Source organism: Vulpes vulpes, chromosome 12 (genome assembly GCF_048418805.1).
Source record: "Vulpes vulpes isolate BD-2025 chromosome 12, VulVul3, whole genome shotgun sequence".
In the NCBI taxonomy this organism is placed as follows: Eukaryota; Metazoa; Chordata; class Mammalia; order Carnivora; family Canidae; genus Vulpes; species Vulpes vulpes.
This window is the reverse complement of record NC_132791.1, coordinates 182569507-182586042: the sequence shown is the minus strand read 5'-3', so window position 1 is coordinate 182586042 and position 16536 is coordinate 182569507. Positions and strand designations below refer to the sequence as shown.

The window sequence follows — 16536 nt, the reverse complement described above, 5'->3', positions numbered from 1 at the left end:
GCGCGGGGTGCGACGGGAGAGCCTTCAAGTTCCGCTTCCGGGACTAGCTGCCGGCACGCTCGGCGGGCGCTGGGAGGTCCCGCCCCTTTTGCCAGCCGCGTCCAGGTGGAGGTGGCCGCGGAAGTGAACGCGACGGTTCCCGCGGAGGGTGAGGTCCTGGGCGTGTTGGGAAGGTGGGGTAGCAGAATCCCGAGGGCAGCCATCATCTATTTTGAGCCCACGGGCTCTGGCTGACGAACCTGGCGTGGACGTACTGAGCCGCCGGGGTGTGCGTCTCCTCCGGACTCTCCCGCACGGCTCAGAGCTCCTGGGCTGGCAAGAGAACTGGGATACGGTTGGGCCCCGACTCTGCCATTCTGTCGGGTGACCCCCACGGGGACCTTGATTATAGTACTTGGCACCTCCTCTCAGCGAGAGACTCGAACTGCAATCCTACGGCGCTCCAACCATCCCACGCTTAGCTGGGCCACGCTTCTTTATTCAGGGAACTGCTAATGGGCTCGCTTTTCCCAGGCACAGAGTTCTGAGTATTTGGGAACCAGTCCATTCACCACACCCTAGCCAGAGCGGCCTTGTAGAACATGTACCTGACGACATTTTTGTTCTTAAAACTCTTGAGTGGCTCCCAGGGCATGTAAAACAAAATCCAAACCCCTTTCCGAAGCCGGTATGGCCCAGTGTGATTTGCAGAAGCCCACCCATACTCGATTACTACTTGTGCTTTAAAGTGCTTCAGTCACTTTTTTTTTTTTTTAAATGTTTTTAAGGGATCCCTGGGTGGCGCAGCGGTTTGGCGCCTGCCTTTGACCCAGAGCGCGATCCTTGAGATCCGGGATCGAATCCCACGTCGGGCTCCCGGTGCATGGAGTCTGCTTCTCCCTCTGCCTGTGTCTCTGCCTCTCTCTCTCTCTCTCTCACTGTGTGCCTATCATAAATAAATAAAAAGTTAAAAAAATGTTTTTAAATATCGGCTAGGTAAGAAGTAATCATTATTAAAAATGGTGAGGCATAGGGACACCTGGGTGGGTCAGTGGTTGAGTGCCTGCCTGCCTTCAGCATGGGGCGTGATCATGGAGTCCCAGGATCGAGTCCCATATCAACCTCTCTGCATGGAGCCTGTTTCTCCCTCTGCCTGTGTCTCTGCCTCTCTCTCTCTGTGCCTCTCATGAATAAATAAATAAAATCTTTTTTAAAAATGGTAAGGCATAAGGAATGACAGTATCATAAACATCTTTAATCCCACCATCCATTTATAGAATGATGCTATTTTGAAGTCCCCTGTGTGGCCCTCCTTGAATCCAGCCTTTTCCCTTACCTCTTAAGGATAACCACTGTCCTCATTCCCTCATATACTTTTTAGTGTGATTCCTGAAGAATATATTGTTTTTGTTTTGCATAATTATAAATTTATATTAATGTCCTATTGGATATATTCTATGATTTGCTTATTTTTTGGCTTAATATTTCTGGGATTATCCATGTTTGCTTATAGCTATATTTGTTTATTTATTTATTTATTTTTATTTAAAAAAAATTTTTTTTTAAATTTATTTATGATAGTCACACACACAGAGAGAGAGAGGCAGAGACACAGGCAGAGGGAGAAGCAGGCTCCATGCACCGGGAGCCCGACGTGGGATTTGATCCCGGGTCTCCAGGATCGCGCCCTGGGCCAAAGGCAGGCGCCAAACCGCTGTGCCACCCAGGGATCCTGCTATATTTGTTTAGATGAAGGCCTTCGTAGTTTGTTTGAATGCTCTTTGTATTTTTCCTTAAACTAAACATTTAATATCCTGAGACAGTATTGGCGGCATTCTTTTACCACAACCTCAGTCTGTTTCTCCTTTCCTTTTAGCCTCCGGTTTCCTCTGCTTTATTTCTCTTCTCACCTGCCTTTACCTTGAGGCTGCACCCAGATGCACCTGTGGGGCTCATTTGATTCTCCCACCCCTTGGAATCACTGAGGACTGCTGCAGTTTCCAGATAGCTTCATGAACTTACATATTACAGTTTTTGATGTTCTATGCTGAATGTAAAATCAAAACTCTTGCTGGAAAGATTAAAATACTGATTAATATTTTCAGTGGCTTTGACACAAGTGGCTATTTCTTGATTTTTTTTTTGTCTTAAAATTTTTTTTTTCTCTACAATTTGGACATTATGGTGTGAATAGATTTCTGACGATTAGATCTGTCCACAAGAAGTAATCTGGCAAGGCTGCTTTTCTGTGCTAAAACTGAAGAGCTGACTGGCATCATGAAAGTCTTCTGCGGGCGGGCCAATCCGACCACGGGATCTGTGGAGTGGCTGGAGGAGGATGAGCACTATGATTACCACCAGGAGATTGCAAGGTAACAGGGCTGTGTTCACAGTTGGCTGCAGCTGGGTGGGGGCACTCAATCTCCAAGCGGGAGCCCTGGAATCCGATGGGAATGTGGAATAGGCATTACCCAGTGTTTCGGATCGGGGCAGATGTTGGTCACGAGCAGGTCTGCTTAGAGGTTTGTTTGGGAGTTAAGCAAAGTCATTTCAGTGTGAAGAGTCAGATGTCATGTAACAGCTTGATATATGTAAAAATGTTATGTTTCCTCATATAATATCCTTAATTTAGAGTTGTTTGATGGGTGAGTGAAATACAATGTGTGGGGCAGAATATAAAGGCTCAAAAACATTACCTTTCTAAAGAATTTGGTCATTATTTTCAGAGTGATTGAGATGTTAAACAGGGAGAAAACAGATTAGGTTGCATTTTGGAACATTTACTGAGAACAGTGTGGAAAGTAGGTTGGAGGGAGCAGAAACCATGTGAGTGATATACAACTGCACAGGTGAGGCAGTAGAGGTGGGGAGAGGAAAACACTCTGGAAAACTCTAAGGAGCCTGGTGAAGGAGGCGTGGACTGCGATGGCTGGGTGCAGGGTGCATTGGTGAGGACCAGGCAGGAGGCTTTTCCAGGGATGACGCAGGCATGAAGGGGACTTGAACCAAGAGGGAACAGGCTCCAGCCCCAAGCACTTTGCATGGCCCAACCCTCTAGCACGTCTCCTGAAGCCTGAAGAATGGCCAGACCAGGTAAGGTTCTGGGACTGAGGCACGTCTCAAGGAACCACCTAGCACCAACATCCCATTCAAGAATCACTTGGTTTATTGCACAACTTTATCACACAAGAAAGTTAGAAGGATTAATGAGCCACCCCAAAGAGGACCTGTGGAGGAGGCAAACAGCAAGGGCCTGGTCTGGTCTGAGGGACTGGTGACACGCATTGGCCTGGGCTGCGTTCAGGTCACCTTCTGTGCAGGCAACTCAGAACAGGTTCAGTCCAGGTGGTGCATTGGCCTCGAAGCCACTTCTTCTTTTAGGGGTCTGCTTAGTTGAGGGAGCTTGAGTTTGGTAACTTATTGGATACAGTGAAGAAAGAGAAAATTCAAGAAGCACCCAGGATTTCTGGTTAGAGTGACAATGTGGATGGAGCTGTTTTTCCCAAGAGGGAGAACACAATGGAAATGGGTACTGCTGGGAAGAGGAAGGTGATGGAGAATAGGTGTCTGGGTTTGGACATCCAGGCTGAAGAGACCAGGGTCAGAGAGGGTGTGGAATGAGAAAGGTATCCACCTGAAGGAGGAATCCTGGAATAGAGGAGGCAGGAGAACCAGGAGGAAATGGCTGGAAAGTGGAAAAGAGGAGAGTGTTTCAGGAAAAGGGAGTGTCCAGCTGGGACAGAAATCCTGGATGTTAGTGGTGGAGTGGTCTGGTAGTGCTTAGAGCGAGTATCTGTGGAGTAGTGGGGGAGATTGGGTGATGAGGCTGGGAAGATGGGGACCAGAAACATCTCTTGAAAGGCAGAACCAGATTTCAACTAAGCAATTGTAGGTGGGTTCACATGTAAAAGCCTTGTTGTGCCACTTTAAAAAAGAACAGTGTTCTTTTAGTACAGTGCTCTGCAAAGTGTAGAGTATGAACTGCCTGTGTCGCAGTTGGCTGAGGCACCAGTTCAAGTGTGTAGTTCTGGACTCCAGCCCAATTTTCTTGATCAGGATCTATTTCCTTGTATCATGGGAATCTGCATTTAAAATAAGTTCTCCAGGGGCACCTGGGTGGCTCAGTCGGTTAAACATCTGCTTTTGGCTAAGGTCATGATCCCGGGGTCCTGGGCTTGAGCCTCGCATAGTCACTGGGCTCCCTGCTCAGCGGGGAGTCTGCTACTCCTGCTTCCTCTGCCCCTTGCCCAGCTTATGCTCTAGCTGGCGCTCTCGCTCTCAACTGAACAAATAAAAAATCTTTAATAAAATAAAATAAGTCCTCGAAGCTACTTGGCTGGCTCAGTCAGTAGAGCAATGTGACTCTTGATTTCAGGGTCATGAGTTCAAGCCCCATTTTGGGCATGGGGCCTACTTTTATAAAAACAAATAAAAAAACCTCTCTAGTGATTAATGTTGACCTGAAGCTGGAAATCCTCTGTTTAGTGAGAGCCACTTAGCTCTTACCTGGAACTCAGCAAGCATCTTTGGACTGGGAGTTCTGGAGGTTTATCCTGACTCTGCCAGAAATTTTTCCAAGTTTGTGAATATATGTGACAGAAAATTTGGAAAAGCAACTCTCTTCCCTTTAACAGCCTGTAGTTTGGTAAGCTCTTTGTTCTCCCTGATGACATAAGGGAAAGTGCTGGGCTTTAATAAATATTCTCTCATGAATAAATAAATAAAATCTTTTTAAAAAATGTGTGATGTATAACATGATCAATATCTTGGTGGCTATGGAATTACTGTGAGGGCTAACTACCAGAGCATTTTTTTTTTTTTTTTTAATTTATCTATGAGAGACACAGAGAGAGAGGCAGAGACACAGGCAGAGGGAGAAGCAGGCTCCATGCAGGGAGCCTGACGTGAGACTTGATCCTGGGTCTCCAGGATCATACCCGGGGCCGAAGGTGGCGCTAAACCGCCGAGCCACCCGGGCTGCCCTACCAGAGCATTTTTAAGTCTGAAGTTATTTGCTGAAAATAAACATCTTTCTCTAAGATTTTTGTCCCTGCAGTACTGGAGAATGACAGCTTATAACTCCATTAAAATAGTTTAAAATGGACCTGGACTAGAGATGTAAAGTACAGCATAGGGAATATAGTTAATGATATTGTAATAATGTTATGTGGTGACTACACTTACTGTAGTGAGCATTGAGTATAGACTTGTCAAATCACTATGCTGTATACCTGAAACTGATGTAACATTGAATGTCAATTATTGTTCAGAAATAAATAAAAACTAAAATGGGCTGGCCTGGATGTTTGTCCATCTGTTTTAGGAATGCATTATATATATGTATTTTAAAAATATGTATGTATTTATGTATGTATTTATTTATTTATTTAGATTTTATTCATTCATGAGAGACACAGAGAAAGAGAAGCAGAGACATAGGCAGAGGGAGAAGCAGGCTCCATGCAGGGAGCCTGATGTGGGACTCAATCCCAGCATCCAGGCATCATACACCGAGCCAAAGGCAGACACTCAACCGTAGAGTCACCCCAGGTGTCCCAGGAATGCATTATATTATATATGTGATTGCTCTCATAAGTTAGTGGATATCATTAGCAGAGATTTCTGACCTGTTTGTTTGGTTTTTTTTTTTAGATCATCCTATGCTGATATGCTGCATGACAAAGACAGAGTAAGTATAAAAGGAAACCATTATCTTGCTGTGCTGTTTGAAACTTTTAGTTACAAGGTTAAACATTCCCTCCAGAGGCATGTTGTTAGGATAATGCAGGGAGCCATTATGGTGTAGTGGTTGGGATATCTGTCAGGAGGCTGGGTCCTACTTCCAGCTCTACTATTTACCTGAGTGTGACCTTGGAAAGGACACGAGACCTCTGCAGATCTTATTTATAGGATTTGAAAGGAATGGGATATATTAGCTAATCTCCATGGTCCATTCTAGATAAAACTTCTCTTAATTACAGTTTGACCTTGTATAGTCCATTAGTAATTTTAAAATAAGATCTCTAGGGGCCACTGCAGACTACTTAGTAAAGCACATTTGGCTTCCATTGCACAGTGATATTTCATTTTTATTTTCCCTTTTCCCATTTTTGTTTCATCTCTGTTTTCTTTTCCTGTTTGGACTATGTTGTAGTTCTGGTTATGATAACTAGCAACACAAGTTTTTCTGGTCTACAAAGAATGCTTGACTAGTCATTCTCATGTGGATGGCTTAGAAATGGGGAGGCTAAAGGCCAAGAATGCAGGGCGAACTGAACAGTGCAGAGTAGAAGAAGGATCAAGGCACATGGTAGGATTGGTTGTGAGGCTGTGTTGGTGGTAGTGTCTACCCTGGTTAACTGCTCAGGCTGCATACTTCTTGGCAACATCATGACAGAACAATCTCCTTAAGCATCATTAGTTTGTAGGCTACATCAAGGGGGGCTGGGTGCCTCCCTGATTTTCATCAAATATCCGAGTGCCTTTGCCGAGCTGTTGGAGAATTATAGAATGTGGAACAAACATTGTTCCTGGTTTTTTTTTTTGTTGTTGTTGTTGTTCCTGGTTTTGACTCATTTTCTCTGCCTTAATGGTCTTGGCCGCTGCTGCCTCTTTTTTTTTTTTTTTTTTAAGATTTTATTTATTTGAGAAGGAGAGCACGCACACAAGCAGGGGGAAGGGGCAGAAGAGGAGAAGGAGAAGCAGACTCCCTGTGGGGCAGGGAGCCTGATGCGGGGCTCGATCCCAGGATTCTGATACCATGACCTGAGCCAAAGGCAGGCGCTTAACCCACTGGGCCACCCAGGCGCCCTGATGGTCTTGGCTTCTTAATGGATTCTTGTGAGCCTCTCTGATTTTAGTGTCATCTGCAGAGAGGATCCTTTTTATCTCAGCTTCCAGGGTGTTTGGACAAATGGCATTACCATCCATTCATTCGGCAGGCCAGAAAGATGGCACCCTTTTCCTCATCTGAGCCTGCAATCTGTCATCAAATCCTATGGGTCTTTCAACTCCACTGCCTGCTCAGACCTCGTTTATTAGTGTTAGCCTCTGTTTTTTTTTTTTTTCTCTGCATAGCAGCCCAAGAGATCTTTCTGAAACGCCAATCTGTATTTCCTCTACTTAAAACCCTGAGAGGGACACCTGGGTGGCTCAGTGGTTTAGTGCCTGCCTTCGGCCCAGGGCGTGATCCTGGAGTTCCAGGATCGAGTCCCACATCGGCCTCCCTGCATGGAGCCTGCTTCTCCCTCTGCTTGTGTCTCTGCCTCTCTCTGTGTGTGCCTCTCATGAATAAATAAATAAAATCTTTAAAAACAAAAACCCTGAGAACCCGGTTTAGCACTGTCCTCAGTGGTCTCTTACTGCTTTCTTATTTATTTATTTATTTATTTATTTATTATTTTTTTGATAGTCAGAGAGAGAGAGAGGCAGAGACATAGGCAGAGGGAGAAGCAGGCCCCATGCACTGGGAGCCTGACGTGGGATTCGATCCTGGGTCTCCAGGATCGCGCCCTGGGCCAAAGGCAGGCGCTAAACTGCTGCGCCACCCAGGGATCCCTCTCTTACTGCTTTCAAAGTAAAATCCAAATTCCTTGGAGGAATGTTCCCGACTGTTCGTTATTTACCACTTTAACTTCTGCTTCCCCTCCTCACCATTCTCTCCATGAGGAAACGGAGTCAGAATTTGCTGGTTAGTGGCACAGCCAAGGTAAACTAATTTCTCTGTACTTTTGCATGGTGCCTTACTTTTGTCGTTATTTAGAACACTTCTATTACCTCATAAAATTAGCTCCTGCCTGTTTGCAGTACCTCCCAGTGCTAGGTCTCAGCCCTAGGCAATCACCGACCAGCTTTCTGTCATTGCAGTTTTGCCTTTCCTGGAAATTTCATGTAAATGAAATCATGTGAGAGATAGTCTTATGTGTTCTTCACATAAGAACACATAATGTTCTTCATCATGTTTTTGAGGTTCACTCATGTTGAATATGTCTTAGTATTCATCCCTTCCTATTGCTAAGTCATATTCAATTATATAGATTTTTCCATTATTTTATCCATTTATCAGCTGATGTATGTTTGGATTGTTGCCAGTTTGGGCTGTTGTAGCAGTCCTGTGTATGAAAACTCACATGCAAGTCTGTGTGGACACATTTTCATCTCTTTTGGGTATATATCTATATGTGGAATTGCTGGGCCCATATGTTAAACATACATTTAATCCTGGTTTTAATTTCCATTTTTTTCTAATGACTAATGATGTCAAACATATTTCCATGCAGTTACTTGTCATTGGAATATCTCCTTTGGTGTAGTCTAGGGGTTTTGAATGTAGATATGATTCTTGTTAGACACTGCCAAATTGCGTTTTAAGAGGGCTTCAGTTTCCCTGGAGTAGCTTCAAAATTGGGTATTTAAAAAGCCTTAGCTAATTTAATGGGTGTCATTAATTGGAGGGTATGCCGACCATGGTTTACTGTTGAGGATGGTGCTAACCAGGTTTCTCAGGTGATCAGCTCATGGCTGTACTGAAACTCCCAGGCCAGGTCCCAGTTCTATTCTCCCTCTGTTATCCCACAGCCACACACAGAAAGCCACACACTCCCTGCTTAGGAGGGATGTACTTGTGTTTGGAAGGCAGCTGTGCTCCCCACTATACTACCAACTTCCTATATTTGTTTGTTTTTTAAGATTTTAGATTCATTAGAGATTTTTAGATTTTAAGATTCATTAGAGACACAGAGAGAGGGAGAGAGAGAGACATAGGCAGAGACACAGGCAGAGGGAGAAGCAGGCTCTGTGCAGGGAGCCTGATGTGGGACTCGATCCCGGGACTCCAGGCCCACGCCCTGGGCCGTGATTTTTCCTTAAAAAAAAAAAAAAAAAAGAGTTTAATTCTATAAAAAAAAAAAGAGTTAAGCTGAATATGGATTCTAGTTTGGAAATCACTTCCCATCAGAATTTTGACAATATCCATTTTTAAAAACTTTTAAATTTTTTACCTTTTTAAAAATGATTTAATTTTTAAGTAATTTCTACAACCAGCATGGAGATTGAACTCATAGCCCTGAGATCAAGAGTTGCATGCTCCACTGACTAAACCAGCAAGGTACCCCTATCCATTTTTTCTTCTCTTTTTTTCTTTTTTTAAGATTTAATTTATTTATTCATGAGAGACACAGAGAGAGAGAGGCAGAGACAGGCAGAGAGAGAAGTAGGCTCCATGCAAGGAGCCCGACATGGGACTCCATCCTTGTTCTCCAGGACCACACCCCTGGCCAAAGCCGGGGCGCCAAACTGCTGGGCCACTGACGCTGCCCTCCATTTTCTTTCCTTTCCTTCTTTCTTTTTTAAAGATTTATTTATTTATTTATTCATTCAGAGAGAGAGGCAGAGAGAGAAGCAGGCTCCATGTAGGGAGCCCGACGCGGGACTCGATCCGGGGTCTCCAGGATCACGCCCCGGGCTGCAGGCGGTGCCAAACCGCTGCGCCACCGGGGCTGCCCTCCATTTTCTTTTAGAGTTCAGTGCTACTATTTTGAGGTCTCGTACCATTCTTTTTTGTTTGTTTAAGATTTTATTCATGAGAGACACACAGAGAAAGAGAGAGAGAGAAGCAGAGACACAGGCAGAGGGAGAAGCAGGCTCCATGCAGGGAGCCTGATGTGGGACTCGATCCTGGGTCTCCAGGATCAGGCCCTGGGCTGAAGGTGGCTCTAAACCGCTGGGCCACCCGGGCTGCCCAAGATCTGGTACCATTCTTATTCTTTCAAATCTATTTTATTGTGACAGACATACAGAAGAGTATAATATGTGTACGTATGGTTTAAAAAAGAATAGTAGGGGTACCTGGGTGGCTCAGTCAGTTCAAGCATCTGCCTTTGGCTCAGGTCATGATACCAGAGCCCTGGATTGAGCCCTGCATTGAGCTCCTGCTCAGCAGGGGGTCTACTTCTCCCTCTCCTTCTGCCTCTGCCCCTTCTGCTCATGCATACTTTGTCTCTCTGAAGTAAATAAAATCTTTAAAAAATAAAAATGAATAATAAAATAGATGCTCATAGACTTACCACTCAGCTTAAGAAATAGAACACTATTCAGAATTCCCTCTGTGCCCCTGCATGATATTCCTTTCCCTCCCCCCACAAGCTTCCACTCTCTTGAATTTTATATCAACCACTCTCTTGCTTTTCTTTATAGTTTTACCACCTAGTGTGTATTAAAAAGTAAATTCTTAGTTTTGCTTGTTTTTGAACTTTATATAATGGAGTCATACTGTGTTTATACTTTATGACTTGCCTCTTTGCTTACTATTATTTTTGAGATTCCATTTTGCATGTACCTGTAGTTCATTCATTTTCACTGCTGTATAGATTCCATTGTATGACTATATCATTACTTAGCTGTTCTGTTGGTCGACCTTGCTTGTAAGTAGTGCTGCTGTTGTAAGTAGTGCTGCTAAAACGTTCCAGTAACTGTACTCTGGTGCATGTGCATACTTTTCTCTAGGTTGTGTATACCTAAGAACGGAGTTGCTGCCAGTGAGGTTTGTTCAGCTTTACTAGATAATGTCAAATTCTTTCTCAAACTGGTCATGCCACTTTATATTCTCATACTTGTGCATGATAGTTCTTATTGTTTCACACCCTTGCTAGTATTTGGTTTTAACCAGTTTTTACATTTTTGTCATTCTGGTAGGTATGAATTAATACTACTGAATATGAGCTCTTTTTGTTTGTTCATTGGCTTTTCATATTTCCTCTTTTATGAATTGGTAATTTACAGGAGTTCTTTATATATTTTGGGTGCTGATCATTTGTCAGTTACATGTATTGTAGGTGTCTTAGTTTTGGGTTGTTTTTTTACCTGAAAAATGCAAGTTCTTAAATTTAATGTCATTTATTTTATATGTCCTTTATTGGATGGTACTCTTTCATATCTTTTTTTTTTTTTAAGATTTTATTTATTCATGAGAGACAGAGAGAGAGAGAGAGGGGCAGAGACATAGGTAGAGGGAGAAGCAGGCTCCACTCAGGGAGCCCGATGTGGGACTCGATCCCAGGACTCCAGGATCATGCCCTGGGCTGAAGGTGGCGCTAAACCACTGAGCCACCCAGGCTGCCCCTTTTATCTCTTGTTTAAGAAATCCTTCCCTTTGCCCATGGTTTTTTTTTTTTTTTTTTTTAAGATTTTATCTATTTATGAGAGACACAGAGAGAGAGAGACGCAGAGACACAGGCAGAGGGAGAAACAGGCTTCATGCAGGGAGCCCGACATAGGACTCGATCCCGGGTCTCCAGGATCACGCCCCAGTCTGAAGGCGGCGCTAAACCGCTGAGCTGCCCCTTTGCCAATGTTTTAAAGGCTGTTGCTGATACATAAAATTTCATTTGGTTTTTATTAATTGTTTTTTTTTTAAGTTTACTTAGTGGCAGAAGTTGTCTGTAGGTATTTTGGGTTTTCATAGACATTCATGTGTGAATAACAACAATTTTCTTTCTTTCTAGACCGTATTTCACCTTTTTCTTGTTCAAGTGTGTTGCATTGAATTGCCAGTATAAAGTCTACTTCGTCTGATTTTTTAAAAATTTGTTTACTGGGATGCCTGGGTGGCTCAGTGGTTGAGTGTCTGCCTTTGGCTCAGGGCATGATCCCGGGTCATGGGATCAAGTCCCGCATCTGGCTCCCCACAGGAAGCCTGCTTCTCCCTCTGCCCATGTCTCTGCCTCTCTCTCTCTGTGTCTGATGAGTAAATAAATAGAATCTTTAAAAAAAAAAAAAAAAAAAAAGGAATTTTATTTGCTAAGAAGTTGTTCATAGCCTTTTTTAAAAAAAGATTTTATTTGACACAGAGAGTGAGAGAGCACAAGCAGGGGGAATGGCAGAGGGAGAAGCAGACTCCCCACTGAGCAGGTAGGCCAATGCAGGCCAATCCCAGAACTCTGGGAGCCTAAGGCAGATGCTTAACCGACTGAGCCACCCAGGCACCCCTGTTTGTAATCTTTAATTTCTAATACCTGCCACATATATACCAATACCATGTTCCAGCTCCCCATTTCCAGTTTTTGGTCACTTCTTTTTCTCCCCCACTTTTTTTTTTTTTTTTTTTGGACTTAGCAGAGGTTCGTTAATTTTATTAGATTTTTGAAATAATTTTTATTAAAAAGTCCTATAAAATCTCTGTATTCCCTAGTTAGCTAATTTTTGTGTTTTATTATTTTTATTCATCTGCTGGTCTGGAGGTTATGTTGTAGTCCTCTTTTTAATTTTTTTGAGGTGGATGATTACTTTGTCTTTTCTAATATATTTCTCTCTAAATATTGCTTTTAGCTATCCCCCGAATTTTGATATGTAATTTTAAAAAATTCAGTTACAGATAGTTTCTAATTCTTTTGATTTAGTCTTTTATCTGTGATTTTAGAGTTTCTCAATGTTCAAAAATCTTTTTCTTTAGAATATTTATATTTTTGTTACTGAGATATGTAACTTGATTGCACTTAGGTCAGAGAATATTGTCCTTTTGTTACCAGTCCTATATTAGTTATGTATTGTTGCATAACAAATTATCCCCAAATTTAATGGCTGAGGAGAGTTACTATCTCCGTATTTCTGCGAGTTCGAAATCTGGCTCAGCTTCACTATGCACCTGGGCTGTGGGTCCCTGGCAGGCTGTGATCAAGGTGTCAGCCTGTTGGGCCATCATTTTTTTTTTTTTTTTTTTTTTTTATTTATTTATGATAGTCATACAGAGAGAGAGAAACAGGCAGAGACACAGGCAGAGGGAGAAGCAGGCTCCATGCACCGGGAGCCTGATGTGGGATTCGATCCCGGGTCTCCAGGATCGCGCCCTGGGCCAAAGGCAGGCGCCAAACCGCTGTGCCACCCAGGGATCCCTTTTTTTTTTTTTTTTTTTTTTTTTATTTTATTTATTTTGGGCCATCATTTTAAGGCTCAGTTGGGGGGCTGGGAATCGACTTCCAGGTGTTTTGGCCTCTTAATGTTTCTTACTAACTTGCCAGCTCATTAGTGCACTAAAAGAGATTTGCAAGTATTTTCCCCATCATTATTAGTTATTTTTGACAGAAGAGTCAGGATACCTATTGAGGCCAAACTGTTACAGTTGGAAAACGTATCTGTTTAAGCTACTAAGTACCTGAACTAAAAACAAAGAAATGATTTCCTGAGGAGGGGATTATTTTGTAGACAAGGAACGTGTGAATTAGAGTCCAGTAAGGAAGCCCTAGGCCAGGTTACTCTTTCAGCAGAGGGAATTGGTAACAGATGTGGGAGGCCTGGGACGCGAGCAGGAAAGTTACCTCGTGGTAGTAATTGCGGGAAGCAGCCACGTTGCCTAGGACTGAGGAAACCCGAGAGAAGAGTGACATTCTTGAGCCCTGAAGTGTGGAGAAGAGGTCCTGTGGCTGGTGCTCAGCTCTCAGAGGGGCAGCTGCTTGAGTGCGGCTGCTGTCCAAGGGGCCCAAGGCGGCTGGTGAGGAAAGGAAGGAGATGAGTTGGCACTGGAGCCAGCCCCCACTTCAGGAGGACCCTGATGAAAGCAGCAACCATTTGGGAAGGAACGAATTTTCTCCCCAATGCCGGTTGCCACCCTCTAGTTTCCTTGTTGTTCATACCGAATAGCTGGAAAAGGAGAATGTGGTTGGCAGAGCCCCAGCCCCTCTAAGCAGAGTACTGAAGAGAATTGGGTGTGGAGGGGAGGGACAGTTGCCAAATAAAGGGCAAGAGGCTGACCCCATGCTCTTGGAGTCTCGCAGGACCTGCCTGACTCAGCTCCCAGTGCTGTTCGTTGAGGGGCCAGAAAGCCGTGGGATCATGACTTAACACTGTTGCTGCTAGCCATGACTCCCAGACTAAACAAAGAACTTTCCATTTATTTATAGTAACTGGTATTAAGTGACAGCGGTTTCTCTGTTTCTCTTAGAATATAAAATATTATCAAGGTATCCGGGCTGCCGTGAGCAGGATGAAGGCCAGAGGACAGAAGGCCTTGGTTCTTGACATTGGCACTGGCACAGGACTCTTGTCAATGATGGCGGTCACGGCAGGGGCTGACTTCTGCTATGCCATTGAGGTGAGCTATGCTCTTCACTGTGTGTCCTGTGTCTTATTTCGAAAGTCCCTCATGCACCTTGTCTATCCGTTTGTTCGCAGACATTCAAGGAGTGTTCATTGTGCCCAAGCACAGGGCCAGGTTCTAGGATATGGAGATGAATCAGACACAATTCCTTCCTTCAGGGACTTGTTTTCTCCTTGGTAAACAGCAGTTCTCAGTTTTGGCTGCATATCAGAATCACTAAGAAGCTTCAAAAAATACTGATGCCTAATTGCATCCTTTCCCTTTGTTTTAATTCAGTTGTTCTGGGATGGGACCTGGGCATTGGGAATTTTGACTCTGCACTGAGGTTGAGATCTGCTAGCTTAAATGTCCCCACAGAGCTAGCTATCTTAGTATGTTTGTCAAGAATTGGGTGTTTAATAAAACATTAAACATATGTTGTTTTTCTGATTAATGTAAATAATGCATTCCAGTCTAGGAAATATCATAAATGTAAAATAGTGTGTTAACTTAGTTAACCATTGTTAAAACTCTGATGTATGTTCTTCCCAGCTTTTGGGAAGAGGTGTTATTTATTTATTTATTTATTTATTTATTTATTTATTTATTTATTTATTTTAGAGAGATAGAGAGAGAGAGAGAGAGAGGGGGGCAGAGACACAGGAGGAGGGAGAAGCAGGCTCCATGCTGGGAGCCTGACATGGGACTTGATCCCAGGACTCCAGGATCGCGCCCTGGGCCAAAGGCAGGTGCTAAACCGCTGGGCCACCCAGGGATCCCCAAGGTGTCATGTATTTAAACACTTTTCCTACAAATTTGGTTTGTGTGGTGATTGAGTTGCAAATAACAAAGTCTCAAAATAACAGTGGCTTAAACAAGATAGAAGTTTTTTGCTTTCTCACATAAGGTCTGAAGGTAGCAGGAGTATTCATTCTATTCAGACTCTTTCCAGCTCCCTACCCACCATTCCTACAATGTGATGCTCATGATCTAGGAAGGTGGACATTTTAGGCTGAAGGAATACCATGTTATGTTGTCTAGACTCATGGCTAACGGTGTCATGGTAGAAATCCAGAAAGATAGGTTGTAGCCAGACTATGGAGGACCCGAGTGCTACGATAAAGATTCCAAAATAAATAAATACATACAAACATACATACATACTCCAAAGTCCCATATCCTGAGTTAGTTCTTAACCTAAAGTAGGAATAGTGGGCTTCAGGTTTCCATGGAAGTCCTGAGAGTGAGGTGTGTGTGTGTGTGTGTGTGTGTGTGTGTATGTGTGTGTGTATGACTGTGCACTTGCCTGAGAACTTCATAAAAACATTGAGTCATTTCTTGGCCTTTTTGGGCGTCATGAAGATTTTAAAGCAGATGTGAAGGCATCTGTTTTAGTATGATTGCCTTAGTTAGCCTTAAGTAAATTCTATTATCCTTACTTTACAGATGAAGAAACTAGGACCCACAGAGGTTAAAGACTTAATCTCACAATTAATAAATAGAACTAGGCCTGATCCCGGGTTGGCTTAAATGGTTAAGCATTTGGCTGCTTCTCGGGTCATGATCCCCAGACCCTGGGGATCAAGTCCCACATTGAGCTCCTTGCTCAGCGGGGATCCTGCTTTTTCTCTCTCTACCTGCCGTCCCCCTGCTTGTGTTCTCTCTTTGACAAATAAATAAAATCTTAAAAAAAAAAAAAAAGAGCTAGACCTGGAGACTTGGTCTACGGTTTCTAATTGTGCTCACTCTACGATGGTAGCTTTGATGGGAGAATGTGTGATTGTCAAAGGAAAGAGTAGAATAAGATGGGCAAACCTGAGAACCCATATCTCTGAGAGAAGAAGAGTGGCCAGTAAAGTCAAGTTCAGACAGACATAAAGAGATCCCAGAGGGCAGAAGTGGAAGCCAAGAGGGGACAGATTGCATGGAAATCACAGGAAAGAGGGAATGGTCAGCAAGTGTGGATGTTCTAGAGCAGCAGAGTCCAATCACTTTCTGTGATGCTGAATATCTTTTATAGCTATGCTGACCAATACCGTGGTCCCTAGCTACATATGGCTGCTTAGCACTTGCGGTGCGACTTGTAAGACTGGGGAACTGAGTTTTTAAATTTCATTCGGTTTTAATCAACTTAGATTTAAGTGTGTGTTGTCCCTTATATTAGTGTGGGTAAGGAAGCTAACTGAGCTGGATGAGGACTGAGAGGAGGCTGTTGGGTTGATAGTAAGGAGGTGGCCTCCTTTAGATGGTATTTTCAGGGTAGTAGGATTGAGTGGATGGAATATAAGAAATCATAGACATTGACTATAAACTTCTCTCTCTCTCTCTCTCTCTCTCTCTCTCTCTTTTTAAAAGATTTTATTTATTTAAGTGAAAGACACAGAGAAACAGAGACATAGGCAGAGGGAGGAGCAGGCTCCATGCAGAAGCCCTATGTGGGACTCAATCCCAGAACTCTGGGATCACGATCTGAGCCAAAGTTGGATGCT

The 16536-nt window shown here is 43.4% G+C and overlaps 1 protein-coding gene across 6 annotated transcripts in view; it reads left to right on the top strand.

Annotated features, from left to right (window-relative positions):
* The first annotated feature begins 13 nt into the window (after window positions 1–13).
* The window catches only part of PRMT7 (protein arginine methyltransferase 7), a 45322-nt gene continuing 28799 nt past the window's right edge, over window positions 14–16536 (top strand). For 3 of the 6 annotated variants that reach the window (XM_072731634.1, XM_026011555.2, XM_072731633.1), the window contains exons 1-4: window positions 14–148; window positions 2174–2351; window positions 5632–5668; window positions 13913–14062. In XM_072731634.1, coding sequence (XP_072587735.1) covers window positions 2257–2351; window positions 5632–5668; window positions 13913–14062 — 282 coding nt within the window. In that variant the 5' untranslated portion in view covers window positions 14–148; window positions 2174–2256. Of the gene's footprint in view, window positions 149–1855; window positions 2352–5631; window positions 5669–13912; window positions 14063–16536 lie in introns of all 6 variants that reach the window. The other 3 variants (XM_026011557.2, XM_026011554.2, XM_026011556.2) reach the window with 1 other exon arrangement.